Genomic DNA, 20776 nt, shown 5'->3' with positions numbered 1-20776 from the left:
ATTTTATTTATTTTATTTTTTTTCAAGATTTTATTTATTCCTGAGAGACACACAGAGAGGCAGAGACACAGGCAGAGGGAGAAGAAGGCTCCCTGTGGAGCCCAATGTGGGACTCCATCCCAGAACCCCGGGATCAGGACCTGAGCCAAAGGCAGACATTCAACTGCTGAGCCACCCAGACATCCCGAAGGCTCAGATTTTAAATTAATATTTAGGAAAAAATATACCTTGTCTCATTTCCTCTATTCAAAAGATCTCATAAAATCATGTTGGCTTTCCTGTCAAAATCAAGCCAGCCTTGGGGCGCCTGGCTGGCTCAGTCAAAAGAGCATGTGACTCTTGATCTCTCAGGGTTGTGGGTTCAAGCCCCACATTGGGTGTAGAGATTACTACAATATAAATAAATAAATAAAATTAAAAAAAAAAAAAGAATCAAGCCAGCCTTCACAAAACAATAAAACCACTGCAAATACCTTAGGAAATTTACATTAAAGTTTTGCCTTGTTGCAAGGTAAAGCTGTAGATGAACTTTACTGGGAACCTTTGGTAGTAAACTTGTTGCTACGGCTTCTGTATGAACCATGTATTTCCATTCCTTAGGTAAAAGCAATTCAGATTAGACTTGTGTTATGTGGGGTGGGAATTTATTTTAGAAACTTCCATAGAATGGTTTCATAGTTACTGCATTTAAAATGACTGAAAAAAGAAATTTTAAAATGAAGCACATATGCTGACAGATAATAATATTTAAACCCTGCAGTAACTATTGGAATATATTTCAAATATTCAAGAATGAAGTCCAAATTGCAGACTATGATTTAATTTGATATCAATGATGTAACCAAGTATGTTTTTCCCTAAGAAAATATTGTACTTACAAAACTTTGAATTCTCAGCACTAAAAACTGTAAGTATTCATTTTCAAGTGATAGAGCATTCCAAGGACTTTTATTTGAAGTAAGATTAAAATATCATAAGCATAGTCTCAACACATCTGGGTAACTGCCTTTTCAAACTATGTATGACCAACCAGAAGATAAAAGGAAAAGCAGGAAGCCGGGAGCCTGGCAGCTCAGGAACCTGAGCCTGGAAGTCTGTGGAAGGTGCTAGAAAGACAGACAGCTCAGCACCAAAAAGCAGACTCCCATCATTGCATCTCCATGGTCTCATTTCCAATTCCCAGGAGAGAGAATCTGGCCCAGTATGGGTCTGTTATCTACCCCTGGATCAATCAATCAGTCCTGGCCCTTCTGTAAGTTAAGAGACAATCCTAGAGGAGCTCACCAGCACGGTTTGGAGTGACTACAACTTTGAACCAGTATATGGCCTCCCAAAGTAACCATGACACTGGAAAGAGATAGTGCTAATTTAGATGTTTTAGGTCTGGCATTTTTGTATCTATCACTCACAAGCCTTATAGTCATATTTCAGAGATAAATCCACACATCTCCCCCATTTATCCCCTATTTAGCAAAGATCTGTGGGTGGGCCCCACAGCAACTGAAATCTAGTCACCAGACAAACCCCTGCCTCCACCAGACACGGTAGACTGTGAGCTTTTTGTGTGACCCTCTGTGCTCCCTCAAATCAGTGTGGGTCATCTAGTAACCCAGACACACTGTTACATAAATATTTTTACATATAAGCTATCATTAAAGGTTCTTCAAGGTTGTGTAAGAAAGTTGAGCAGAAATGACCAAATGGAATGAATAAAACATTACTAGGAAGAAATGATCAAAGCATTTGATATTACCAATTTCACACCACATTTCTCCATTCTGTAATAAATCTGCTCTCTCTGCTTCTACAGGTTAGACTGAACTCCATTTATTTAAGACTTTCATCTGTGACCAGTTCAGAATGTTCTGAAGGGCATATTTTTTGAAGTTTTCATTTGAGGAGAGAGCTTTACTACTACCATCAACATCATCCAAGGAGAACAGTCACTTACTTATATAGACACTTTTGTTACAGAAAAAATCCTGCTGGTTTGAAAAATAAGCATATGATTAGCAAATAAAATCCCACTACTATTGCTTCCTTTTTTCTTCTCTTTAAAAATACCGTCAAACTGACTATTTTTAACAACTTGCTGGTGTCATTAAGGTCAGTAAGGATATGAGAGACAGAGCACAGAAGGTCTCCCAGGCACCACGTCCATTAGCCTGAGCCAGCCTGGGAGATCAGAGAAGTTTGTCACCCTCGCTCTTTCCCCTACCCCTCACCTTAGCCTCTTTCCCCAGGCATCCCCGAGGCACCTCAGTGTCTCATTCTTGCCTGGTTTCTCCCATTAGAAAAAACATAAAATTCAAATTCATTTGCACTTAGATGTAAATGAATTAATAGACTGTTCCTACTCACGAAATCTACGCGGAATGGTAATATTAGATCTGCAAGGATGAACTTGCAATAGTGTAATTTGAGGCATAAAGAAGCTGAGCAGAAGAGAAACCCCCTTTGAGGCTATTTCTGGCCCCTCCTCAGAAGCCACACTCCAGCCTGGTCCAAATCCCAGCCCTATCTGGCACTGGCTTCTGCGGCTGATTACAGAGAAGCTGAGACATTCCTGGCATCCTCCCTGCACTTTCAAAACCTCCTTTTTTTCTGTGCAGTTTTAGCCACAGACCAGGTTATAACTCTGCTTGGCTCATCCATCAGAAATGAGCTGGTTTTTAGATACACGAAATCACAAAAGAGGGGAGAAGAAATGAATTCCTTTGGATTTTAGAAAATCGGGGCAACAGAGAGCTCATGAGATTTCCAAATTCCTTCTGAGTCAAGACTCAGCACTCAGCTGTACCCTCTTAGCACAAAGCCCTTCACCACATGCCCAGGTGCAAAAACCATTTTGAGGAGCCCAAGAGCAAGGTGGGCTCTTGGGTCTTAATATTTCCTAAAAGCAAGACCCAAGGGAGTGAAAGAACAGCATACACTGACATCTGGTGGACATGACAGCATTGCAGGATCTCAAACTAGTAAAATGAGGTTCAGTTTTAACTAATAAGTCTGACTACTTACTTAAAGACATCCTTTATCCTAGCTGAAGAAGTTCAGTCATGTGCATTTTTATGGTGTACGCAGGTACAAACCAGGCAGTGTGATGACATGAAATCAATGTCTTTGTACTGGCAAGAACTGATTTTTTAATTCAGGTCCAAGTAGGGTTTAATTCTTTGTCTGGTTTTATCATTTATAAAATCAAGACAATAATACCTCTCGTGAATAATTCTATTTTTTTAATCAGATGCTTTGACTTTTAAAAAAGAGTCTGCACCCACGGGTCCAGGCTTCCTATTGGTCCTACACTGCTCTCCTGGGGAACCCATGCTTCCCCCACAACAGTTCATCTAATTATTCCCATCTGTGGGAATTATTCCCTTCTATGTGGAAGCCTCTCACATACTGGGCACCTGCTAAGAACCCAATCAATACTGATTTGCCAATTGATTAGTATGTATTATTATCCGACATTGTTCCCACCATAGGGGTGAAATACTGAGTTTTCTCTACCTCTTTAAGCCAAGGGCATTGTTAGAATCTTTTTTCAGCCAAAGGTCTTAAGTGCCATGAAGGAAATTAATGATAGTTATGGATCCTGACTGGTCTCAAAATATGTAATTTCAGGTCAGTGCCAGCTTCCAGCTTCCTCAAGAAAAATACCTCTTTTAAAATGCAAAGCAAAGCAATCCAATTGAGTGGAGTCCAACTCCAAAGAAATGAGTGAGAGCTAACAAGTTCTCCGGGCAGCCAGGCCAGAGGAGAGAGAAAGCCTTAGGACAGGGCCCTGTGCAGCCTGAGTGAGGCTCACACAAAGCCTGGTTTATTAGAAACCACTGGAAAAGCTACAAAGCCCATGCAGCCTTCCTGAGCCCTCTCACAAATTTCCACTTTGGACGGAACAATGTCTTCCCTTGTTCTTGCCATCTTGCTTATTGATTTTTGTACTCCACCAGTGTGAAATTGGTGGATCCGGCGTGGGACCATGGGGACAAATGGAGGGCAGGCTCCTCGAGTGAGACCTGTCCGTGTCCCCCTTTGCATCATACCTTCTCCGAACAGCCATTTTAATAAACCTCATGCCCTGAAGGCTTGCACATGGAATTGTGGCAGCTTCTACTCTGCTGTCTCTGGTCTATTGATTGCAATTTAAGAAGAATTGAGATATGTTGTTTAGAAGTTAAAAATAAAAAAAAAAGAAGTTAAAAATCATATCTTTTAAAAAATCTTTTTATTAAGGGGCACCTGGGTGGCTCAGTTGGTTAAGTGTCTGCCTTCAGCTCAGGTCATGATCCGAGGTCCTGGGATAGAGCCCTGAGTTGGGCTCCCTGCTCAGCAAGGAGCTGCTTCTCCCTCTATGCCTCCTCCCTACCCCGTTCATGCGCTCTCTCTCAAATAGATAAATAAAATCTTTTTTAAAAATTATTTTATTACAACAAATGTCAAAATATACTTAAAAGCAGAAAAATAGCATAGTAAATAATAGCATAATAGAACCCTATGTACATATTACCCAGCTTCAACAATTATCAACTCCAGATCATGTCATATCTAAGTTCGTTCATTTAACAAATATTGATTGAACACGAATTATGTCTCAGTACTGCTTTTGGTTTTTTGAGACACAGGTCTCATATAAAGGCAAAGTCCTGACTCTCACAAACTATCACAATTCAGAGCAGGAAATGTTGTGACAAGAGAAAATATGCGAGCAGCTAACCCAACCTGAGAGAGCTTCCTGGAGGAACCAGCACCTAAACTGAGACTTGAAGGTTAATAAGAGACTCCCCTGGGTGAGAAAGGAAGAGCAGATTAGGAATGGGTAATGATTCAGCAGGAGGGAAATTTATACAAAGAACCAAGAATGAACATATACAAGGGAATTTTAGGAACTGAGAAAACAATATAATTGGAGCTTTGAATACAAGGTAATAGGGAGAAAGAAAAGTGAGTAAAAGTAGAGATCAAATCACAGAAGGTCTATATGCTGTATTAGGGCCCATAAAGAAATGAGGAGCCAGTGAATGGCTAGAGGGAGGGGAGCAACATGATCACATTTGCCTTTTAGAAAGATTACTCCTTCAGCTGGGTAGAGAACAGGGTAGAATGGACTGAGGCACTGTGCAGGCTCCAATGTGGAAGCTGTTTAGGAGGAATGCTGTAATTTAATTAAGGAAGCTGGAGAAGTCGCAGTGGGGATGTTAAGTGCTTGCTTGGGAGTCACCCTGGCTCCAGAGCTCCCTCTGGGTTCTGCTCTGCTTCTCTGCTCTAAGGTACAGGGTTCGTGTGTGTGCATGTGTGTGTGTGCGTGTAAGTGTGTGCATGTGTGCGCACATTCGCATGTGTTGGGGAGGGAGCCCAGGAAAGGACAATGGAAAGGGATTATGTGTCAGAGAATGGGCCCCACACTGAACCCAGAAATCAGCTCCTTTAGAAGTCCTGAGGCTGTCTTCACTAAATCCCTCTGCAGGAAAGGAAACTGCAGCCCAGGTGTGCGCTTATCCAAAGTCACAGGGGACACAGCTGGTAGGGCCTCCATCTCCTGACTCTGCCCTTCCCCCATCTACAGCTTTTCCCCTGCTCTGTTCTCTTGCCAACCTTCTTCCCTCTTCCCCACTAGGCACCCCAGGGGACCAACAGAGCCCAGGGAAAATGTTAAGATTCAAATGGCAGCAGTGCTGGAAACTTTTATATACAGATAACCTAAGAAAAAGAAGACTTTTGATTATGTGAGCAGCCCCATCCCCTGCATTTCTCACGTTTGCACTTTTCAAGCTTCTGTTTGCTCCCACCAGCTCTTAGGATTTTGATGACACAGTTTTTCATTTCTCGTAGTTACTGACATTAATCCTTGAAAAGCCTTAGGATGAAATATCATAATATGAACTCTTGTTGACCTGTTCTATATCTTCTTAAGAGAAACTGAATAAGAACTGAAAAATAAATGTATGATTTACAATTATATTAGACTCTGCCAATCATTGTGCAAAGCTTGGCTGCACTAAGATTAGCAGCTTTCTTGAAAATAAATAAATAATTAAATAGGAACTTTATAAATTATACAGAGTTTTGACTATTTGACTGTATTTCATTTCAGAGTAACAATATTCTGCACTCTGTGGATTTAACTTAACCAAAGGTGTCTGACATCATGTGAGGCAGATTCTGCTACAGCCTTCACTTTGGTGTATTTTCTTTACTATCTAAAATGTTAGGGGCCTCTCTGTTAGGGCTTAAAATACTGTTCTCTAGTTTTAAGTAAATCAGATTATTAAAAAGGTTATTGTCCTTTTAGGACCTCAAAGAAGTAACTGTATTGTTGAGGAAAGTAGAGAATTAGCAGCCATGTGATAAACTGACCCAGCACCTATAGAGTTGAAGTCAGTAATTCAATCTCCAATGGCAGTTTGGAAGCAAGCTAGTCATGGAATTTTCATTGCTTGCTGGATATGAGAAGGAGGGGAAATTGGAATTTTGGTCTGAGAGAAATAATGTCAAAGGCACTTAAGAACAATTAGCAACCATCGAGGCATTCAGAGATATGCATCAACAATATCACTGTCCTTGATTACTGTTACTGTTAATCCTAGTTACTAACATCAGTAAATAATGAGCACATCTCCTGGATGTAGGTCAAGAAGCACTATGGCAGGAAGCACTGATCAGTGGCCCAGTTCTGTTCCTTGCCAGCCCTAACAGAAATCATTGGAGCTCACTGGTCTGTAGCCTCCTCACCAAATAGCTTTAAGGAAGGAGTGGTGAGGGACACCTGGGTGGCTCAGTGGTTTAGTGTCTGACTTTGGCTCAGAGCATGATCCCAGGGTCCTGGGATCGAGTTCTGAATTAGGTTCCCTGCAAGGAGCCTGCTTCTCCCTCTGCCTGTGTCTCAGCCTCATTCTCTGTGTCTCTCATGAATAAATAAATAAAACCTTAAAAAAAAAAAAAAAAGGAAAGGGGTGATGAGTGCATGCATGTTGAGAACATTTTCTAAGTGCTTGCACATCAGGGTAAAATATGTCCTAAAATATGATAAAATAAGTATGTAAAATACAGTGAGGATTCTGTTAGAGTACTGATTACTATTCCTCAGGAATAGCTTGCTTGAATATATATATATTATATATATATAATTTTATATATGTTTTATGCATATATAACTATATTTTTTTCATTGTAAGCATCTATGATTTTTTAAAATATGGTAGTTTTGGACAAATCTAATTTTTATAGAGTTGGAGATCCCAGATAAACATCACCAAAGCTTCAAAAATTTACTTTGAATTTTTCTTTTCAATTTTCTGTATTTTATGTAATAATAATTCCCTTCTTGCTCTCTGGAATATGGAATAATATGGAAGAAAGAGCACAGATTTTAGTCATTTTAGTTTAGTTTTCTTTTCTTTTTCAGCCTTTTTAATGAATTAGCAGATAAGAAAGATGGAGAAGGCCGACATGGATCTTAAAATCTTAGGGCTTTGGTACATGGACCTTTTTTTATTCTTACCATTTAAAAATGTTCTAGTTAATATTCAAAATTAGACTAGTATAGCTTACAGTTGTGACCTAATACAATTGTTGTGGTCATCCCTACATAGGCAGAATGGACCGACCCTCTCACACACACACCCCAAATTCGGTTCAGATGTCCAGGCCAATTAGGCCACAAAAATACCAAGAGAGCATAGAGAGGTGTTTTATTCACATAATGAAGCCCTCTGAGGAGAGCAAGTCAGGATGCTAACAGGTCCAAATATGGCTTGGGAGAGCAGAAGAGTGTCTTGGGATTTCATGGTGGGCTAGAATTGAGGGTACTCCTTTGCAAGAGACAGGACTTGCATGGGGTGAACTTCCTGCAGGTGCCAAAGGAGAAAGCATCTAGGTTGTCCTATCAGTTTGCCCGATATGGAGCAGAAGGAAAAAGAGAGTAGTGGGGATTGAAAGCTGTCAGCAGCCAAGTATTAAAAAAAAAAAAAAAATAAAGGAACCAACTCTTTATTATAGATTCTATTACAATAATGTAGAGCATAAAAGTACATACAATATACTAAGTCTTTATCTGGCCAGTCTCCAACCTGCACTCCCCAATCCCCCCAAGGCAACCACTCTTCAGTCTTTTTTTTTTTTTTCCCACTCTTCAGTCTTATCAGCTTCTTTGTTTTGTCCTACAGATAGTCTATGTATATACAAATATATGTACATGGGCACACACACACACACACACACACACTTACATTCCTTTTGCCAACATACAAAGGGTAGAAACTTGATAGTCCAAGCTTGTTAAATTCCTTCAAACTTGTTCTGTTATTTTCTGGATAAATATCTTTGGCCAAGTTATTTCACTTGAGTCTCAAAACAGTCTTCTGTCAAATGGAAAGGAAGTCAATACCTGCTTGCAGGGTTACAAAAATAAATGACCTAACATCTAACCAGAGTCTGGAACATAACAGATGATGTCCCTTTTGTCTTGTTTCCTTCTTCTCTGGCTGCTCCCTTTCACCTCATTTAAAAATTTCTCTCCCTTTATTGACTCTGAAATATTAGAAGTTCCCTAGGTTTTCATCTTCTCACTGGACTTTTCTTTTCTCCCTGGACTCATTCTCTGGCTAATCTGAGCAGTGTCAAAGGCTCTGAGACAGCTTAAGGATTGATGAATCCACTCAGGCTCTGTCTGCTGCAGTCCACACATGAATTTATAAAAATCTACTGACTATCTACATTTATATATCTAAAAGGCACTTCAAAATTCTTTACCTTTGCCCAAACTCTTCTTCTCCTAAGTTCTCTCAGTAAAAATGGTACTATCATCTATCCAGTTTTGAACTACAATTTGGGAGGCATAACCCTTGACTTTGCTCTTGTCCTCATTTCATACTTCTAATCAATCCCCACATTTTGTTCACACTATTCAAAAGTATCTCTTGATCTCTTCATTTAGTTATCTCCATCCCATTTAATGCTTTCCTAGATCAAGTCACTATCATCTCCCCAAAAATTATTGCAACAGCATCTTCCCTGGTCACTCTTTCCAGTCATGCCTACCTCTGAGTAACACAAAAGGACAGAGAGATCTTTCTAAAATACAAACCTGATTCTGTTAACTCCCTGATTAAGTTTTCTCAGTGGCTTCCCATTTCCATCTGGATGTGGTTCAGACTCTTTAAATTAATTCAATCTTGTTCTATCTTTTCATCTCTTTCTAGGAATCTTACCCAATTCCAATAGCTTTAAATACCATTTTATGCTAATAACTCCTAATGTACATCTCCTAGACTCCTACCTAGACTTCTACCCTGAGCTCAAAGCTGTTTTACAACAGCCTATTTAGCATCTCCATTTGAATGACTCATGGGCATCTAGGAATGTGTTTACCAGGATTCTTGATTCCCCACCCTTTTCCTCATTTCAGGCAGCCACCCAGCCGCTTATCTCAGAAAACTTGGGTATTATCTTTGATTCCCTTTTCTCAGCCTGCACATCCAATCCACCGAAGTGCTATTAATTCTCTAAAACATATCTTAGTCTATTTCTCTATATTTTATTCCCATTTCTGTCCCAGTCATCATCTTCTCTCACTTGGACTATGGTAAAGCCTCCTGCTTTCACTAATCCCATGCCTGTCACCCCACCAATCATTCCAATACAAAGAACCATGGAGTCTTTTAAAATTATAAATTAGATCATGTCACTCTCTTGCTTAAAACTTTTCAATGACTTACAATTGCTTTTAAAATGAAATCCAAAATCCTTGCCATGACTTACTTGTCCTAAACAATCTACATAGATTCTCACTATACACTCCTTCACCACACTGTAGGAGTGGATCATTTTCTTCCGCCCCAAATCAAATCCAGAGTATCTAGACATTGATAATTAAGAGATATGTTTGTTGAAAGAATGAAGAAATGAGAGCCTACAAGACTGTTCTTGGATCCTGCTTCAGCTATTCTCTTTCTACTTCTACATACCACAATCTATGGAATGAAATGAAAGTTGGCAATGTCTATCCTGCAAACTTGTAGCTGGTGGCAGCAAAAATCAAGGCAAGGGAAGCTCAAGAGGTAGGTGAAATCTCTGGCAGAATCAGGAGTGATTTACTCAGTTGTTTTTCCCCATTGAGTAGACATTCTCAAGCTCCTCTGAGCTGACATTAAAGAGGTTTTTTTTTTTTTCAAGATTTTATTTATTTATTCATGATAGACAGAGAGAGAGAGAGAGAGAGAAGCAGAGACACAGGCAGAGGGAGAAGCAGGCTTCACGCAGGAAGCCTGATGTGGGACTCAATCCCGGGTCTCCAGGATCACACCCCGGGTGGAAGGTGGCGCTAAACCGGGCTGCCCCAAAGAGTTTTTAATGTTTTTTTTTTTAACTGTGGTAAAATAAAAATAACATAAAATAGCCATTTTAAGTGTATTATTCAGTGATATTTAATACATTTACAAGGTTATAGAACCATCACCACTGTCTATTTCCAGAACTCTTACATCAACCCATACACTCTGCATCCATTAAGTAGTAACTCTCAATTCTTCTCTCCCACCAGCCCCTGGTAAACACTATTATTTTTATCTGTGTGAATTTGCCTAGTTTTGGTATCTCATCTAAATGGAATCATACAATATTTGTCCTTTTATGTCCAGCTTCTTTCACTTAGCATGTTTTCAAAGTTCATCCATGTTGTTGCATGCACCAGAATTCCATTCCTTTTTATGACTAATATTTGAGCTTGCTTTTTCATTCATTCGTCTCACAAATACTTATTGAGCACTTTGTTAAGGGTCAAACAGTGTTCTAGGCATTATTGACATAGCAATGAACAAAAGAGAAAAAAGTTACTACTTCATCATTAAAAAAAGAAGTAAATACATAATATGCCAAATAGTAATAAGTGTTATAGAAAACCAATATTGCAAGAATAGCTCTACAGGAAGAGGAGATCTTAGCGGTAGGATGGACCATTCATGTTGTGTCTTAAGGGCTAGTGTAAGGACTTTGGATTTTACTCCAAAATAAGAAGCCAATAGAAAGTTTGGAGTTGCAGAGTGGCATAACCTGACCTACATTTTAAAGAAAAATCCTAGCTTCAATATTAAAGGAATGTGAGGCAAAATGAGAGAAACGAGGCAAAGGGGAAGTAGAAATACCGGCTAGAAGGGTAATTCAGAAGTCCAGATGAATGATGATAAGACCTATATCAAAGGGTAGTAGACAAGATTTTCTAGAGAACCAGAACCTATAGGATATATATGTGATAGACAGATGATGACAGAGAGTAGCAGGGAGAGGATAGAAGGAAAGGGGATGGTGAGGGAGTGGGAGATTTATCTTAAGGAATTGACTCATTCCATCATGTTGGCTGGCAAATCTCAAATCTGTAGGGTAAGCTGGCAGGTTGGAAATTCAGGTTAGAACTGATGTTTCAGTCTTGATCTAAAATCTGCAGGATAAGTCAACAGGCTGGAAACTGAGGCAGGGTTTCTTTTTTCTTTTTCTTTTTTTTTTTTTTTTGAGGCAGAGTTTCTATGTTTCAGTCTCGTGGCCAGATTTCTTGAGAGGGAGAATCTGTTCTATGCCTCTTCCTCATTTCTGATGGTTGGCAATCTTTGGCATTCCTTGGCTTGTGGATGCGTCATCTCCATCACTGCTTTTATTTTCACATAGCATTCTCTGTGTGTGTCTGTGTCCAAATTTCTCCTTTTTTATAGGGATACCAGTCACATAGGATTAGAGGCCCATGCTATTCTAACATGACTCATCTTAAATAATTATATCTGCTCCATCCTATTTTTAAATAAGGCCATATTCTAAAGTACTGGGAGTTAGGACTTCAACATACGATTTTGAGGGAGACTCAATTCATCCTATAACACAGTGATAACTGTGAATGTAAGAAGCAGGGATACTCCAGTGGTTTTGACCTGAACTGAAATGATCAAGTGGCCATTCACCGAGGTGGAGCAGAAAGTTTGGAGTGGAATACCAAGAGTTCAGTTTTGTGTATAATCAAATAAATATATGAACATAGATTCAAATAAAGACCCACCTCCTATATTAAGCTCCTCACTTGGTTAAGAACACCAGCAGGAAGGCAAAGGGCCCAGTTATCTCTCAAAGAATTGAGCAGACAGCCTGCAGTGTTTCCCTCCCCCAGACATGCCTGTCACCTAAGTAGCCCTCATTTCTGGTCCCCTCCGTTCCCAGTTCCACCCCCCCCCCCCTTATTACCAATGCTCCAGTATGTAACATCTACTTGTAACACCTCCATGTAAGCCCTAGGCATAGACCCACTAGAGAGTTATTAAAAGAATGAAGTCAAAACTAATTATGAGCTACAGAGATATTCTTTTTAACAGTTGTACTTTCACTAAGAACATCAAGATTTGAAGCAGAACCTAATAGAAACATCATTGTTTGGTTGGCCTCAAATTAATATTAACCTGTGACTCTACTATCCATGATCTGTCTATCTTCTATCTTGCCATTTTCCAATCTGCATGATTTAAAGTCAGCACAAGCAAAGACTTGCCGTATTAGACTTTTAAATCATTGCCAATTAGATTCTTAGATCCAAGTGGAGGAATTATTTCTCCAAATAATGAAAAAATAAAAATGTGTAATATGGCTAAATCAAAGCAAAACAGAGGTTAAAAAAAAGGAGTCCAGAAAAAAAAGGTCCTCTCATAAAATTAAATCTAATTTCAAATTCCATCCTGTGATTTTAATTCTAAAGTCTATCAGAAATTTTTGATTAAAAGTAGTTTAATCCTGCCATGAATGCTTCCTTTATGAAATGATGCTATTTAGGGGTGAATGCAAAATTTCAATTTGCCTTTTAAAGGGGTGAGACTTTGTGTATATTGATTTGGGTGTGGTGATTTTTTTTTTTTCCTCTGCAGGGTTCGTAGCCAATATGATTAAGTAGGGAAGGGGATATTCGATCTTTATAAAGTATTCCCTAAGTCTTCTGGATCCCTAAGGAGTGATGCTTTCAGTAATACAGATTCCAAGATGATTTCATTTTGTGCAAAATGTTAGTGAAACCCTCAGACTGTCATCTAGAATCTGGCCTAAAAGGAAGACAGGGATTTCTGGAGCACGGCAGGCAGCAGAAGTCTTTCCTCAGATAATTTTATCAGATCAAATTTTGTGGCTCCACTGACACTTCCAGGGCTCTGTACTTGCCAGGAGAGCCAGAGGGAGTAGGATTTCAGCACCCTACACTATCATGCTTCATCCCCCTGCTTGTTAGAGAAGCCAGTCGTCCCTGCCCAGACTTGCTCTGACTGCCGCGTGTCCAGACACAAGCCAGAATTGGAGAGCAGGCTACTGATCCTGAGAGAAAAGACCAACCTAGGGAAGGGTAAAAGCTGACTGTCTCCAAAGGAGCAGCGGAGCAGGGGCTTTGGTTTTCTGGGGCTGAGTTTGGGACTTTTATTCTGCCTGAACATTTCCACTATTTCCCTCACAAGCGTCTCTGTCTTGAAGCAAAGACCGAAGCAAAATGCCTAATGAAGCGTGCGGGGGGGTGCGGGGGGGGGCGGCGGGGAGGACGTGCAAGTGACTTGGGAAGAAGGACTTGGGAGGAGAGAAGGGTCAGGTTATAGGTTCACACATTCTCACAAAGCCATTTGAAAATATGAGCTGGAGATGCAAATTCTGGGACCCACAGAAGTCCCGTGAAGCCTCCTTTGGGCCCTTAGAAAGTGTACCTGTTGCTCATTTCCAGCGATTTAATCTTTGCTCAAGCCTTTCTATGAAGGCTGGTCGGAAAAGGTCGCTGGCGGGCTTAGTCAGGCTCTGGGTCACCACGGATTGAACCGGTTCTTTCTTGACTTCCTCTCCATGGGGTCCTTCAGGCCCCCGTGCCCGCCTCCGCTTAGGATTCTGCTGTCGTCCGGCAGCTCACCCGAGACGGACGCGGCCACGGCCACTGGCCCACCATCACCGGCAGGTGCGCACGAAGTGAACTGCGATCAGTCCAAGTCCAGCTGCCCGCGGCGTCCGAGCTCGCTTGGCGCCTCCTGAGCACCCACCCCAACCCCAGACCAAGGGACTCGTCCCTGCCTCCTCCCCCGCGAGACCAAAGCTGGGCGCCGAGGCCCGCTCTGAGTATTTTCCAATTCTCTCATTTCCCCACCTCCCCACCTCCCACCCCGCCCCCCGCCTCGAGTGCGCTGTTGGCCCTCCTCCAGGAGCCTCCCGGGCTCTCAGCTCCAATCCCTAAAATAAACGCACGGTGCCAGAAAGCAGGGGAGGGGAAAGAAGCAATTGAACGGAGAGAATGAAAATTCTAGGAGAAAGACCCCATTCTCCAGGAAAAGGTAATCAGGGGAAGCGAAACAGTGTGAACTTACTCGGAAATGCAAACCGAGCTCCACTCTCTCCCCGGGCGCATACAAACGACCGAAAGACAAATCGGCCAACGCGCTCGGCGGCTTCCCAGAAAGGGCCTCATGAATGAGAATGGGTTGCTAGGTTTCCTCCCTCCCTCTCGACAATTGCTTCCCACAAGACTTCTACCGCCCAAAGAAAACATGCGGGGCCTGCCAACTGCGGAGCAGGGGGAACGCAGCCAAGCCCACGGAGGCCGCCCGCGGCCGCTCCCGCCTTCAGGACCCTGGAGAGCGGCGGCCGCGCCCTGGGGCCTCGCTTCCCGCCCCGCTAGCCTAGCCCCCTCCCGTGCCTCGCCACCCTGTCACTTTTATTCGCTGCTTCTCGCCTCCACCTTCCAATTTCTTGGCAACCACCACTCTTGTTTTTCACAAACAGATTAAATTGTCTTTTTGTTTTGCTTGAGGGTGCTGTTTGTATTGGCTGAGTTAGGTTCTGGATTGTAACTTCTCTAAATGTTAGTGGACCATGAAGCTCTAAAAATGAGACCTGACTAGGCAGGTGACTTTAAAAAGCCAGAGTTCAATCCCTTTACTCTATAAATGAAGCAGATAAATTCAAAGAATAAAGAGACTTTCCCAAGGTTAAGCAGTGGACTTAGTTGCAAGGCTCAGTCTAGAACCTTGGGTTTCTGACTTCTAAATTAATGCCTCCCTCTACTTTCAAAGAAAATAATAATAATTTTACCTTCACACTGGCTGTTTTGATATGCCACGCAACAAGTGGAAGGTGCAAAGGCCTGTGTTCCTGAGAATAAGATGGACACATGAGAGTGTGGAAAGGGGCCCTGCATAGTGTGCACTTATGAGACCCAAAACAGTCCTAGTATCCTGCCCACTCCAACGTGTACAGCCAAAGCCAAATCAGCCAGTCCCTTGTTCCACCCAGCCTTGGTCTCGGATTGCTCAGTCCTCTGCCATTAATCAGTTCTCCCCTAGACACCTCTCACAAGGGAACCTAGTAACCAAGTCTAACTTCTATGACTCAGCAGGGAGAACTCTAGGCACTTTGGGAGGTGGGAAAGGTCAGAGGGAAAATGGGAGATGAGCAAGAGTTGCAAAAGTGAATTTTCATTCACTAGGAAATCCTAAAGAACCAAGAAACACCAATACAGACGCTTCTTTACACTGCATCTCACATGTAAGGTGCATACAAACCCCACTGGGAATGTTAACATTCACATGTTGATGCTCTAGTTCAGGACAGGGTTCCAGATTCTGTATTTCTGACCAGCTCCTGGTTGTTATTGAAGCTGCTGGTCTAAGAACCACACTGAGTAGCACAGAGTTTAGAAAGGGGGGAGGGGAGGGGGGAGGAGAGAATAGAGAAGGAGAATCTAACCAAAGGCCTTTCCCTTTGCTCTCACCTACCTTCTCTTGCACCCCCAAAATACAGCCTCAAAATGCTGTAGCAAATGATAGTAAATACACATTTTCTTCTATCTGTAGCTAGAGCCAACAGTAACGGTGTGTTGATTTTGTTTCTCTCCCCCTACCTCCTGCCCTGCCTGCTGCCGACCCTGCACAGCTCCCAGACTCGCCCGCTGCCCCGAAGCCGCTCAGCCTCCTGTCTGGCACGCTCTCTGGCCTCGCGCGATTCTTCTCTCACCTTCTCCGGCGACCCCCTTCTGGGACTCCCCAGCGGCGCCCGGACTTCTCCCTCCTGCTTTCCGTTCGCTCTCTGCCAGCGGCTAGGCTCTCGCGGGGCCACGGGGAGCGGCCAGGCCGCCTCTCGCTCCTGCTGGGGGCAGCTCTGGCCCTGCCCAGCCGACCCCCGGGGGGCCGCGCGCCCAGGGAAGAGGACGCCTGCGCGGGGCAGAGCTCGCCCGTGCCCGTGAGTACTGTGGTCCCCAGCACGCCCCACCCCCGACCTCACCCGGACACGCGCACCCCCAGCTCCGTCCTGACCCCGACTGACCCCTTCCGCGCCGGGCCAGCAGGGGCTCCGCCGCGAGGGGCCAGAGCGGGAGGCGTGGGGGCAGAGGCAGAGAGTTTTGGTGGGAAGGTTAAGAGAGGCTTGAGCACGTTCAAGGAAACGGCGCCGGCGCCTCGGCTGACACTCCTTTTCGCAGCGGACCCCGGTAGCTACTTTTCCTGGACCTTTTCCATCCAGTGTGAATGGAAGCAGTGGAGGCGGGAGGGAGTCCTCGCCCTTCCTGAGGCTGCTTCTCAAACTCTCCTTCTTAACGTGCGGCTCAACCCCTTGCTCCGAGCCTCCCCGCAACGCGCCTCCGCCCCTCCTCGCGCCCACTCCCCTGCCCTCTGGCCGTCCGCAGGCTCTGGAGGCCGGGGAGGAAATGACGTGATGCTATTTCTGTGTCAGGTCAGCTTCCAGCTTCAGTTTGGCCCTCCAACCTCCTGCTCGGGCCCCGGCGGTCCGTGCGCGCCTCGCTCCCGAGGGCGCACAGAGGGGCCTACGGGGATCCCCGGGGCTCTGTGCCCCAGGAGCTGAGCTGCCGCGTATTTTCCGCCCCGCCCCCAGGTCTCTCCCTACGCCTGGGGCTCGGAGACCGGGGGACGGCAGGCAGCTGCCAGGGGGCTCAGCGGGATCCGGAATCCGGAGTTAGCCAAGCGCCTCGCCCCTACCCCCACCGTCGACCTGGTGGGGCCTCGGGCTGCGGCGGCCGAGGGCGTGGAGCTCGTCGCCAGTGAGGGACAGGCAGAGGCATCACCAGGGTGGGACGGGGGCAGAGCTCGGAGAAGCACCCGAGGCGAGGAAGAAGGTAGGGGGCTGCCCTCCAGACGCCGGGTGGTCCGCCGCGTGACTCTCCGGGGCTGGAGCACCCCCTCCGCTCGCACCTCCCTCCGCCCGCCTCCATTCACCGGGTCTGAGCACGCGTCCCCGCACTACCGAGTCTCGCTCGGCCCGCGCGCGCCCAAGCCAAGGGGGGCAGAGGCGATCTGCAGGCGCTCGCCGCGCTCGCCTGGCTTAGTGCCGGCACGCCGGGCTCGGCCCAACCGCGGGCTGGGGGAGTGGGCTACAGCCCCGCCGCCGGCTGGGGCCCTCCGGGAGCCCGGGGCGACCCCAGCCCCCGCCGCAGTGGAGCGCGCTGCGGCAGCAGGGAGGCGAGGCCGGGATTGCCCGGCCGGGGAGGCGGGGGGGGGCGGGGGGGGAGGAGGCAGAGCCGAGGGAGCCCGAGCGACGGAGAAGAAGGTGAGAGGAAAGACCGAGGCGAGCAGTCGCGGGCGAAGTAAAGCTACCAGGTGGTATTGTAATATTTAAAAAAAAAAAAAAAAAAAAAAAAGGCACCCACTAGACGCATGCGCACGGCCGACCGAGGCGAGCTGGCCCGAGCTTCCCCTCCGGCTCGCCCAGCGGACGGCGAATTCGTGAGTACCGCGACCCTCGCCCCTGCCCCCGCTCGGACTCGCTCGAAGGCCTCGGGCTGGGAGGGGGCGGCGGCCAGGCGGGGCGCGCCCGCAGGGCAGGACCGGGAGCTCTCGTCGGAGCCGCGGTGGCGGGAGCTGGTGCGGGTCGGTCGCCTCACGGCCCCTGCAGCCCCGCAGGTCGGTCGGCGCGTCCCGGGGGTGCCCGGGCTCACAGTGTGCCTGGGTCTCAAGGGGGGCGTCCAGCCGCCGGCATCAGCTTTGCCGGGTCCACCGGGACGTCCGCACGACCCAACCACGGCGGCCTGGGCTCCAGCCCTGGAAGCCTCCCGAAGTAGGCTTGGGGAACTCCGGGCGGTGGGAACGTCGGCATCCTCCGCGGGCCGCGCAGCCGGAGCGCCGGCGGGGGGGAGGAGACACTCCCTGGATCCCGGAGCCTCCGTAAGAAAAGCGCCGCCGGGGCGGTGGCGCCGGGGAGCGGGTCTGACCCGGTGTCCGCATTCAGGCTCCCGGAACCCGCCGGGAGCGCCCAGGCGCGAGGTGCGGGCGCCGCGGCTGCTGCTCTTGAACAAACCCCGGCGACGGAGTCTCCGGGTAAGTTGGGACGTGTCCCCGCGGCGCGGCTGCGGACCCTGGAAGGGGCGTGGGCGCGCGGGGCCCGGTCCCCGGCCGTGGGGGGTGGGCGGGGAGGGGCCCCGGGGGGGTGCGCAGCCGGGGTGGGCGGGAACCGGCGGGCACCGGGCGAGCGCGGCGAGTGGGCGGGGACGGGCCCCGCGGGAGGCGGCGCTCCCAGGCAGGAGTGGGTGTCTCGGAGTCGCCGGCTGCGGGGGGCGGGGGGCGGGGGGCGGGTATGGGGGAATCCGGGCGAGCGCGCGGCCCGCGGCGGACTGGGCGGGCTGGAGGGGGCAAGTGGGCGCAGGCTCCATCCGGGAGCAGTGGGGCGCCAGAGGGGGAGCTCTTTCCTGCTTCTCCGGGGGAGGCCCCCGGCCCCTTCGCACCCCGGCTGCCGCACTTCCCCGGGCGCCCGCGGCGCGGGCCGGACGCCTCCCGCCCTCCAGGCCGAAGCAGTCGGCCCCTCGCCCGCTGGGCTCGGTCTAGCGTCTGCGCCGGGGCGGGGGGGCAGGGAGCTTCCCGCCCCAATCTCCAGGCGTCACCCTCGGGTCGCTCCCCCTCCCCCGGGCCCAGGACCCTGCGTGGCGTGGCTTCATTTTGCTTCTCGTGGTTACGGTTGACCACTTAACTTCTAGTTAAGATTATGGAATTGACTAAACCAGGATCCCAGCTGAGGAAAGGAAACGGACTTACCCCGCCCCCCCCCAGACTTGGCGAGGACGTTTGTCATAAAATGACTCTATATTCTTGTTTTTGCTCATGACCTGATGTTTGCTCATCACCTCTACTGAGCCTCATCGTATTTACCTTCTCATTAAATGGCATCTTTTTTAAATATGTTTTTTAAAGATTTATTTATTTATGATAGTCACAGAGAGAGAGAGAGAGAGAGGCAGAGACACAGGCAGAGGGAGAAGCAGGCTCCATGCACCGGGAGCCCGACGTGGGATTCGATCCCGGGTCTCCAGGATCGCGCCCTGGGCCAAAGGCAGGCGCCAAACCGCTGAGCCACCCAGGGATCCCCTAAATGGCATCTTCTGTATCGAGTATTAGTAACGCATATGAGAGACAGTATTGTCTGGCAGGTCAGAGTCCTGGGTTCCCTAACCGATTGGATTCGAATCCCAGCCTAGCTGTGTAGCCTCGGGCAAGTTATTTAACGTTTTGATGCCATTGTTTCATGAGCTGCGAAATGAGGATAAGAAAAAATACCTACTTGATAGGGTAGCTGCCATTCAGTAAATTAATGCAGTAGAGCTCTGTCACATACCAAACAAAAGTTGGTATTACTATTATTATATTTATGCAAAATTGGCTAAGTAGCCTTCAAAATACTGTATCATGAGATCAGAAACAAAGTGCATTTTTTGGTATGCTATGAAGAGTTTATATAATAAAGTAAAAGATGTCCATCTCCAAAACATTTTCTGTGTTGATATCGTACATTTTAAATGCAGTGCATTTCTACACCATCTGGACCCTTTTTATTTAAAATAATTAGGAAATACATATTTCAAACAGCGTCTTAAGAAAATTATCTCCAACCTTCAAAATATTTCACTTTGTGAAACATGCATAAAAAATACTACACACTACATTATGATATATACAGAAAATCCAAGGTCGGGGATCCCTGGGTGGCACAGCGGTTTGGCGCCTGCCTTTGGCCCAGGGCGTGATCCTGGAGACCCAGGATCGAATCCCACGTCGGGCTCCCGGTGCATGGAGCCTGCTTCTCCCTCTGCCTATGTCTCTGCCTCTCTCTCTCTCTCTCTGTGTGACTATCATAAATAAAATAATTTTTTTTTTAAAAATCCAATGTCTGCATTAAAATACTGTACCAGGTCAATTGTAATTTAAGAGAATCGGGAAACTTACCTTGGAAGCTAGAAATGCTAACTTCTCTAAGGTGATTGTAAACATTTTAGCAAAGATACTCTTAGTATCAAAAACATAGGTAGGGTCATCTGGCTTGTTCAGTCTGTAGAGCATGTGACTCTTGATCTCTGGGTTGTGAGTTCAAGCCCCACACTGGCACAGAGATCACGGAAGGAAGGGAGGGAGGGAGGAAGAACAGAACAGAAAAGAAAAGAAAAGAGGAAGAAAGAGAAAGAAAGAAAATGATAAAAGTCAGATTCCTTCACTTTACAGCTGAGGAAACATTCAGAGAGGGTAGAAGTCCCTACTGGAGATCTCCAGCTAAATAGGATTAGAATGCAGTCTTCTTACTCGCTCCCCAAGGCTTGTATACACCACACTGATGTTTTCCTGTCTTCTACAGACTTATGAACCTTTAACAAATAGGAAACTAGAAGCCATTACATAAGGGAAAATATGCAAGCATGTGTTATATACAACACGAGAAAGACAAGACAGTAATTTGACTACCGTCCCACAGCTTCATCATGGTCCCGCACAGCAGAAGGTAGGACTGCAAAACTAACCTAAAG

The 20776-nt window shown here is 46.3% G+C and overlaps 2 protein-coding genes across 5 annotated transcripts in view; one reads left to right on the top strand and one right to left on the bottom strand.

The window, feature by feature from the left end:
• Positions 1-16128, bottom strand: part of ATP6V1H (ATPase H+ transporting V1 subunit H) — a 168069-nt gene extending 151941 nt beyond the window's left edge. The window contains exons 1-2 of one of the 2 annotated variants that reach the window (XM_077876932.1): positions 15997-16128; positions 15076-15135 (exon numbers count right to left, since the gene is read on the bottom strand). The gene's annotated coding sequence lies outside the window, so the exon portion shown is untranslated. Of the gene's footprint in view, positions 1-14351; positions 14453-15075; positions 15136-15996 lie in introns of those variants that run through there. The other variant, XM_077876933.1, reaches the window with a different exon arrangement.
• The window catches only part of RGS20 (regulator of G protein signaling 20), an 84457-nt gene that overhangs the window by 7164 nt on the left and 56517 nt on the right, over positions 1-20776 (top strand). For 2 of the 3 annotated variants that reach the window (XM_077876938.1, XM_077876936.1), the window contains exon 2: positions 15916-16221. In XM_077876938.1, the coding sequence (XP_077733064.1) occupies positions 15916-16221 (306 nt within the window). Of the gene's footprint in view, positions 1-15915; positions 16222-17547; positions 17718-20776 lie in introns of those variants that run through there. The other variant, XM_077876939.1, reaches the window with a different exon arrangement.

This window comes from Canis aureus, chromosome 28 (assembly GCF_053574225.1).
Source record: "Canis aureus isolate CA01 chromosome 28, VMU_Caureus_v.1.0, whole genome shotgun sequence".
Classification (NCBI taxonomy): domain Eukaryota; kingdom Metazoa; phylum Chordata; class Mammalia; order Carnivora; family Canidae; genus Canis; species Canis aureus.
The sequence above is the reverse complement of the archived record's forward strand: the minus strand, read 5'-3'. Positions and strand labels throughout refer to the sequence as shown.